General features: G+C 35.8%; 1 protein-coding gene across 1 annotated transcript in view; it reads left to right on the forward strand.

The window, feature by feature from the left end:
- LOC100942473 (olfactory receptor 5L1-like) overlaps positions 1–580 on the forward strand; it is a 900-nt gene extending 320 nt beyond the window's left edge. Inside the window, exon 1 of the mRNA XM_023508420.1 lies at positions 1–580. This exon is cut by the window's left edge and continues 320 nt beyond it. Within this exon, the coding sequence (XP_023364188.1) occupies positions 1–580 (580 nt within the window).
- Positions 581–10,140: the final 9,560 nt, after the last annotated feature.

Raw genomic sequence — 10,140 nt, forward strand, 5'->3', positions numbered from 1 at the left:
CTATGACCGCTTTGTGGCCATCTGTAACCCTCTGCTGTACACGGTCACCATGTCTCACAGGCTCTGTGTGGAGCTGGTCTCCTGCTGCTACCTCTGCGGGACAGTGTGCTCTCTCATTCACTTGTGCTTAGCTCTGGAGATCCCGTCCTACACATCAAATGTGATCAACCACTTCTTCTGCGATCTCCCTCCTCTCCTGAGTCTTGCTTGCTCGGATGTCACTGTGAATGAGGTGCTGCTGTTCACCGTGGCTGCCTTCAATGAGATCGTCACCATCCTGATCATCTTCACTTCCTACTTGTTTATCCTTGTTACCATCCTGAGGATGCGCTCTGCAGAGGGGAGACTCAAAGCATTTTCCACTTGCACTTCCCACCTCATGGCCATTGTGGTCTTCCATGGAACTATCCTCTCCATTTACTGCAGGCCCAGCTCTGGTGACAGTGGGGATGCTGACAAAGTAGCCACGGTGTTTTACACTGTAGTAATTCCCATGCTGAACCCCCTGATCTACAGCCTGAGGAACAAGGATGTAAAGGAAGCTCTCAGGAAAGTGGTGGGCTCCACAACACATTCCTAAAGATTCAATTAGCAGGATTTAGGATTCCGAAGTGGAGACAGACAGAGAGTCCATAGGATGATTGCAGAGTTGAACTGTAGAGAAGAGTGATGAAATTGGCTTACCTCCGTGCCTTTAAATTTGTAAGAGAATTTTGATCCCACTTGCATCAATTTGTAATATTAATAATAGATATGAGCAACATCATTAAGACACATTTAGTTTACAATAAAATCTGTATAAGTTTATTATGGAAATGATGTTTCCTTTCAAAATAAAATGTCTATAATTTTATAATGAAGCTCACAGAGTTGTCAAAGAGAGTGTACACGTATTGACAATCCCATATATTCATTATATATGTCTATATACATACATATCTTTTTATTATTTTTCTTTATTTTGTTCTATGTTCATTTGGTATGCCTGTTACTAGTTTGTTTTAGGTATTGCAGTGTTCAGTGTTGTTGGAATTTTGGATGCCACGATTCTCAATAAAAGATAAAAATTATAATTATTTCATAATAATCTTGGGAAAATTGAATTAGAAAAGTTGAAGCATGTGTAAGCAGATTAGAATAATCTCTAGAATGTAATTAGTTCTTGCTCTTTCTGTGAGCCATTAAAGAAAAATATGTAATTTGCATAATCATTGAAAAACTGTTATTATAATTATTAACTGTTATAAGCAGCAGCATTTCTGAATTAAGCCCATTCTCTGAGTTTACATCTTCCTTTTATCTTCATGCTAACTTTAAAACCACTGTGCATGATGTGCTTACTGGCACTTATAAATGGACTTCTAACCTTTGTTTACGTTCTTTGAATGTGTCTTTGGTTGTGTTGAAATTCCTTACTTTTCACCCATTCTCTGTGGATTTAAAGCACATCTCTTCATTTTTTCATGATTTATATAAACAACTGACACATTTTGTAATTCCTTTACAACTTAATGCCAATTTTGTTATTGAATTTACGTGTTAAAATGAAGTTTATCTGGCTGTCTGTATCTATCATAACATTAGGGAAGCATAGACTTGAGTTCTTGAAAATTAAGATTGGCATTTTGACCTTGATTTTTTAGTTTGTTAAGTAATTTAACTTCCTAAAGTCTTGGTTTTCTCCATTTCAACATTGGGTTATACTACTAAATTCACTAAATTCATATTTAGTGAGATTAAATATTCCTAACATTTGTGTTCTCTCTGACATTCAGCAAGTATTCAGTGTGTATTCAAATGAATATCTTATGGCATTTAAGTTTTTTTATTAAATGGATAGTTAACACTGGTGAATTAATGGTATGCACATTGGAATGAATGCATGAATTTTGAGTTCTTCTGGAATTGTGAAGTGGCCCATGCTGTCATGTGCGTTCTATCAATCAGGGTCCACTTAGGAAAACCAATACTCAGCAAGACTTACTATAGGGAATGTTAGCTATTAGAGGCTGAAAAGAGCATAAAGGGAATGCTGGGTATTAACTGAAAGATCATTAACTGCCATAAGTACCTACTGTTCTTGATGTCAGAAGGCAACAGGAAAGAGGTATGGTCACCAGAAACTCAGAGCTGAGAAGCAGTGCGGTGAGCGGGCTAAGCCCTTGAGGTGGAGACAAAACTCTCCTGGGCCTGGGCCTCTGAGGGAGGGTCGGCTCAGCAGTTTTGTCCCTTTGCTGGTACATCCCAATGGGGTTTTGGACACCAGAGGGAACCGTGGCAGACTATTGCTGGTATCTGAGAAGAGAGTAGCATATGAAACTGGAGGAAGACACCAAGTAAATAACATTAATAAAAACAGAAAAATACAGAGCAATTTTCTTCTCTCTCCTCTCCATTTTCTTTCTTGCCTCCTTGTTTTCTTCTTCTTCCTCTTTTCCTTTTGTCAGAATCTAAGGGCTGCATTTGCAAATCCCAGCAGCAGAAGCACAGATTACAAAAAAACAAAAATAGGTTGATGTGAAAATGAGACCATATCTAACAGCACAATTCTAGAGGACTGTGCCATTTATGATGCAAGGGACACAAGTAAGAGCTTCTTTTCCCTCTTCTCATCTCACCAAGAGTGCTTACATTTTTTCTATTTCTGAACACTGAAGAGTCAAGACTTTGTCATATTTCTCAAAAAAAAAAAAAAAAAAGCCATGCATGTGGCCAGCCTGTATATGCAAATTACTCAACATCACTCATCATCAGAGACATGCACATCAACCCTAGCAGGAGATGTTATATCATCCCAGTTAAAAAGGCTTTTGTCAAAAAGACAGGCAATCATGAGTCCTGGTTAGGATGTGGACAAAGGACACCATTACCAGGAATGTAAATTAGGGCAACCACTTTGGAAAACAGTATGGAGGTGTCTCCCAAAACTAAAAATAAAATTACCATGTGTCCCATCAATATCATTGCTATAGTCAAATGAGGGAATTTAGTATATTGAAAAAATATTGGCTTGGGGCCTGTGGCTCAAGCAGCTAAGGCACCAGCCACATACACCTAAAGTGGTGGGTTCGATTCCAGCCCGGGCCCACTAAACAACAATAATGGTTGCAACCAAAAAATAGCCGGGTGTTGTGGTGGGCCCCTGTGGTCCCAGCTACTTGGGAGGCTGAGGCAGGAGACTCGCTTGAGCCCAGGAGTTGGAGGTTACTGTGAGCAGTGAAGCCATGGCACTCTACCCAGGGGGACAGCTTGAGGCTCTGTCTCAGAAAAAAAAAAAAAGAAAGAAAAAAAATATCTGCACTCTCATGTACATCGCAGTACCATGCACAACAGTCAGGTTATGGAATTAACCTAAGTGTCCACTATGGATGAATGGATAAAGAAATTGTGGTACATATACTCAGTGAAATATTGTTTAGCCACAAAAGAATGAAATCCTGCATTTTGCAACAACATGGATAGAAGTGGAGAACATTTTGATAAGAGAAATAAGCCAAGCACAGAAAGACAAATCTGGCATGATCTCACTCATATGAAGGAGCTCAATCTTAAAAGCAGTTGATTGCATGGAGACAGAGAGTAGAATAACTCTTACAGAGGGTAGGAAATGTGGTGGGGAGGACAGATATAAGATTTGGATTTTTAATGGGTGCAAAGATATAGTAAGATGTAATTAACAATTTTTGATAGCATAACAAAGGCCCTATAGTCAACAGTAAGTTCGGGTAGACTTTAAAATAATTATAAGAGCAGAAGTGAAATGTTCCTGACACAAAGTATGGTAAATCCCTGAGGTGATGGATACACAATTACCCTGAATTGATTAACTCAGACTGTGTTGATCAAAACATCACAGGTACCCTATAAGGACACACAATTATGTCCTCATAATAATTAAGAATTAGAAAAAAATATTTTCAGCCTCTATCTAATTATATTAATTATAAATGCAATTGATTCTTGGTAAAATGTGTAAACAAAATGATAAAAAAGGGCTTGAACACCTTTTAAGATTTTGAGAGAAATTTCCATGGTGCCAAACCTTACAGTAAATTTATTAATTTTGTCACACTTTCTGTAAAGTAAGGGATGTTATATTTTCCTTGACTCTTTTAGTTAGAGTAATTAAGATGAAAAGAATTAAGAAGCTAGAGAGCCAGAAAACATAAGAAAGGAAATAATAGAGCTTAAAGGAGTGAAAGAGTCGTGAGGGTATTTGAAAACACAGTAAACAGCTTTAACAACAGGCTAAATCAAGGAGAAGAAAAAACCTCAGAGCTTGAAGACAAGGTTCTTGCAGTAACCCACAGAGAGCAATCAGTAAGAGAGATATGGGACAATATGAAGCAAACTAACATTGGAATTATAGGTATCCCTATAGAAGAAGAAAAAGCTAAAAACATAGATAACCTATTTGAGGAAATATTGAAGAAATTTTCTCTGGTATCTACTGGGCACACTTTATCAAAAAAAAAAAATTTAGTCTCCAATCATAAGTTCTTTAGCAATTAGTAGGACATTGTTGATGTGATAGAATGGAGAGGATGACTCAGGATTAGGGAAGTGTTGAGGAATAGATGTAAATGATTAAACCACAGGTCTTACATCCGGCTTTTATATTCACTTGTCTTTTGAAAGTTTTATGTCAAATTAACTGATACATTCAGAATGAATAAATTACCCAGAAATTTTGCAAAGAAACATATGAATAATAATATATTTTAAATATAATATAGAGTCAGTAGAGCCAGGCACGGTGGTTTATGCTTGTAATCCCAGCACTTGGGAAGCCATAGTGGGTGGATTGCCTGAGCTCACAGGTTTGAGACCAGCCTGAGCCATTGTGAGACCCTGTCTCTAAAAATAGCCGGATATTGTGGTGGGTTCCTGTAGTCCCAGCTACTTGGGAGGCTGAGGCAGGAGGGTCACTTGAACCCAAGAGTTTGAGGTTGCTAGGAGCTGTGACGCCATGGCACTCTACCAATATAGTGTCAGTAAAATCCTCATGTTGACTTGTTTAAGACGGTGGATTTAGTTCTGTTTCAACCTGAAACTTAGAGACACAAAAATCAAAAACAGAGAGATTTGTAAAATGTAAGCTCAAATTTTGAATTATTTCCTACGAGGGTTTTATTCAAAACCTCCTTATATTTCCACTGATTGCTATTTATTTTCACAATGATTTATAAGACATTTCAAACCTTAAAAAGCATTAAGTTTTAAGGATAAAATTAGCAAAAATATTATAATTTGGTAATTCCATTTAATTTTATATATTAGGCTATTTTAGTAATTTATATTTTATTGGGTTTATAATCAAATTGTTGGTGACTTAAAGCATAAATTTAGTAAAAATAAATCCTACTCCTTCCTATATTTTACTTCATATTTATATGATATTTAACTTAAAATTTGATATGTTAAGTGTATTGAGTTTTATTTATTTTTAATTTTTTCTATATTTGCTGAATGAATCCCTACAAAATAATTATCTAAATTCCATTCCTAAACTATGCAGTAATATTAACAATATCATTTATTGAAAATCATTTCTTTGTAATATTCCATTAACATACACACATTTCTAAATAAATTCTCAATATATTCTTAGCATTGAACTTTCAGCCAGACAAAGAATAATATCTCACTGTCCTTACCGCAACTTCTTTCATAAGGAAGATGGCTATACTATTCTGTAATGCAATTAAGCATTCAAAACAGTAGATTTTATCTGACAGGTCCATCAATGCTATGCAAGACAGTTATATATACTAACTGTCTTTCATTGGTAATTGTCACACTAAATTCATAGCAATAACCATATTATGTCTCTGTCTTGATATAATAATTCTCAAGGGGGAGGCGTTTTTACATATCATTTTTTATGGGAACAAATTGTAGAGTTTCTTGCAAATATTTTGTTATAATAATTAATCCTATTCAATACTCACACCCCAAGGTATCAATTCAAGCATATGAGCAATTCCATATTAAACACCTGTTTAATAGAAAAGTCAATAACCAGAAAAAAGGTCAATATTTAAAAATCAATTAAACATTTCAACAAGTAGCCTCTTTAAGAACACTGTAAACAAACTTCAGAGATAAAATAAGCCATATTATGACTTTTGTTCCAGTCTACCAACTTGTTTGACTCTTTTAGAACTGCTTTGACTTTGTGCGTAATCTCAGCAGAACTTTCTTTGAAAATGTAGGGATTAGAGCTGGGGTATTTTTGGCTTAGAGCAAAGCATGCCATGTTGCTCAAGGTAACATAAAGACTAACACTGAAAATGAGTTTATTTGTTTTGAATTTTTATGTCACTTGCGAATGTCATTTAACATTTAACCTGCATTGAACAAACTGCAGGTTCTGTTACAGATTTTTGTCTCTGTTACTACCTATGAGTTGAGACAAGTCTGTCTAAACTCTGAGTTTGATTTCATCAAAAACATTTATTTTGAAAGACTATTTTCACAAGAATTGAACTCATTTTATTTTTAAATTAAGCCTTCACATTTATGATGATCCATATATTTAAAATTAGGCCTTTACATTAATGATGAGCCTAACTATATGGAAGATGACACTGCTTCCGAGTCTCAGGGATGCTGTTTCTGAACTATTTCTCACCAGGCGCTTCACTTCCCCATGTCTATTACCGTTTCATAGTTCACTTATTACAAGACTCTACACTACCCAATATTCCCACATGAAACAAACTTTGATAATTCATCTCTGACACGACAGTTCCTTTGCTACCAATTATAGGGTATATCCAATCACAGAGAGGTTGTAAAAGATACAAGTATGACTTAGCATAGATTACATATGGTATGGACTAAAATGCTAATGCTCTTTGCTAGAATTCTCTCAGGAAAAAGAAGAATGGAATCCATGTTATCATACTTTTTATAATAAACTGAATTTTTATAGCATGTTCTAGACTTTCTAATTCATTAACTCGTTGATCCTTATAACAAAGCCCTAAGGTCATAATGTAAAGTAAAATCAGGACTCCAGAAGATAAGAATCACAATTCATTTCTGGTTCTAACAATTAATGTTGGTCTTCACAAGTGGACATATTCTTACTCATAACTAGATGAGTGTCAGACTTAGAGGAAATATTTCAGATTAAGCAAATAAGGCTCAGGGTTATGCTTAATAATACTTATATACATACACACATTCTTCAGTGTATAGCAATATGTGAGGAGGACACAGGTGCAAGAAGAATAGAATATTTGTGATCTCCAAGAGCCTGTGCTTTAGTTGAGGTAAAGCCTTATAAATGTATAAACAGATCACTGTTGCACATCATGGCCCAGCAAAGTCTAATTCCCTGAAATTGTGACTATTAAAGAAACATAAACTTGGTCTGGAGGAGTTAGAAAATATTTCATGAAAGGTTTCGTGCCTCAGCCAGATGAATAACCTAAATAGTAAGTTAACTATAGACATGGTTGATGAGATATTATAGAAATGTGCAGATACCCAAAACAAAAGCAATAGATGATAGATAGATATTGATATCATTTGTACAGGGAAGAGAGGAAGAATAATTCCAGTAGAAAAGGCTTTGGATGCCACTTTTAGGAACATGGAAATACATATATAAGTGATTGGAAATCACTCAAATTTACGAATAGGAGGATGATTTTGTCATTGTAGCTTTTTAATATTAAATATTCATATCAATTCATATCACAGTCAAAACTTTCCAGTTCATGACTATTTGATCCTTGTACCAATGGTCTAAAATTAAGCTAAAATTTACTTGAGTCTAGTTTATACTTATTTGATGTATTTATTTTCAAAGTAACTGATATGTTCACAAAGTCAACTTTCTCTTCTTTCATCTCAGCCATGTGAAAAATACTTAGTACATGTCCCCAGAGATACTTTATGCACATTAAAAAAAAAGATATAAATAGGCTTTTTTTTAAATAAAGAGTTATGCTAGTGTTGATGTGACAGATAAATACGAAGATGAATTTACAGGCATAAAGGCCAATTTGGAGTCTACTGAAAAGTACAAGTGTTACTATGATCTGAAGAATTGTCAGTGGTGATGAAGAAGATAATCAAGAATTCCATGGAAATGTGGCATTTGGAGAGACTTCATGGTCTAGATGGATTGATGAAAGCTGTACGATCAATCAAAAGAAAAGAAAAAATACATAGTAGACAGTATATTTGCTTACAGGATTTTTGGAATGTCTGGAATAACTTTACTTGTTCTAGTCAGATGTAGCTGCTTTTGGGGACACTAAGAAGCAAATTCCAAACATTTGTAGTGATGTCCTCAATGTACATGCAGAGATGCTGTGCACCAAGTATCCTCGGCAGGAATACAACCAAGTAGCCCAGACACCTACAGGCAGAAGCTCCTGTTTCTCTCAGGTGCTAGAGGGAAGTTAGGCTTTGCTAAGACCAGGGTCATAGCAAGTATCTAAGATATAATTGTTCAGTAGATTAAAAAGATAACTTCTGCTATAGTTTGTAATCATACAAGAGAAAAAAGAAATTATGGTAATGATCAAGGAGAATAGGGAGATGGCATTTAAACTTTTAAGTTAATTTTCCTGTAACGTTTCTAAAGCTGCTGGTGTTTTCATCAGGTTTTCCATGAAACCAGAATTATATCAGAAGAGAGTGTTTCATTTTAATTGCTTGTTTGGAGGTCCCTGGAGCATAAGGCAACCCATTTTTTTTTCTAGGTCATGATGCCACTGGGAGTGACAATAGAAATAAATGTCTCAGCGTCTCCCCCAAGTAAGATCTCCAGAGGCAGAGGAGGCTGCCTTTCCACTGCAGGCTTGTTTGCAGGTCTGAGAAAAGAGACAATCTTTTCCATGGAGGGTATGTAGAATCTGCCGTAGGTGTGGAGGGTATGTAGAATCTGCCGTAGGTGTGTGGTTTCTTCATGGTAAAAGTAATTCGGGGGAAATTTCAAATCACTGCAGACATTGTGTATCTGGACATGTGGGGAAGTGCACACTCTCTATACTTGGTATAGAGCTTTGTTTAGAGGGCATGGCTTAGCTGATTTTTTTGATATCATTGTCCTCAACAACTTTTTCCTGGGATCTGGAGAATAGAAGGGTCTCAGGAATATATATCTCTTTGCTTCTGTAAATTTTGAGAAGTGTAGAAGGGAGACAAGTATTTAAATATAAATGAGTTAAAAATAATGAAATAAACCTTCTGGAGAAATAGCATAAAGATGACCCTTTCTGGGTAACATCGTAGAGCATAGGGGAAAAGTGCTGGTTGATGAGGGAAAGAAGAAAAAAAGAGAGAAAGAGAGAAGATATTAGAAGGAAAAAGAATTTAGATACCACAACGCCTGGATTCAAAATAATACACATTGTTTAACCCAGGTTATAGTGAACTATGATATAAATTGTACACCAGTCTTAAGTTCAGAAAGAAGAAACATTAAAATCTATCAGAATCAAGGGCAGGAGGTAGTCATTCTCAACTACAGAAAATTCTGCATTTTCTTTTTTTTTTTTTTTTGACCTTTTTTTTTATTAAATCATAAATGCATAGAGCATGTATGCATTAATGCATTTATGGGATACAATGTGCTGATTTCATATAGAATTAGGAACATTTACATCACACTGGTTAATACATACCTCATCTCGTTTACTTAATTATTATGTTAAGACATTTATACTCTGATTTCTCTCCACAAGGAACATTTGACCACATCTGGAGCCATTTTTGGTTTTCACATCTGGGCTGGGGGCAGTGAGACTCCATCTAGTGCACAGAAGCAGAGATGCTGCTCATGAGGGTACACTTCACAGGGCAGCCTCCCACAACAGCAAATAATCCAGAATGAAAATGTCAACAGCGCTGTAGTTTAGAGACCCTAAAGTGGGGCTATAAGAATGAGCTGACCATAGTCAGGATTTACTGGAAAGGATTGTCTTCTCATTAGTGTTTAAATCTCTGGACATCCGAACATATAGTGCCATGGAGTATTCTCTGCATTGCATGGGACCCCCAATCATAAATGCTGGGACATTTATCACTCATTTCTTGGATTTAAGAATCAGAGATGACCTTTACCAGAAATGATAGTTTGTGTAAGAGATCTTCATGATGCAGGGATATAATTGAGGG

The sequence above is a fragment of the Otolemur garnettii genome, unplaced genomic scaffold (assembly GCF_000181295.1).
Source record: "Otolemur garnettii isolate 467f Iridium unplaced genomic scaffold, OtoGar3 scaffold00247, whole genome shotgun sequence".
Lineage (NCBI taxonomy): Eukaryota > Metazoa > Chordata > Mammalia > Primates > Galagidae > Otolemur > Otolemur garnettii.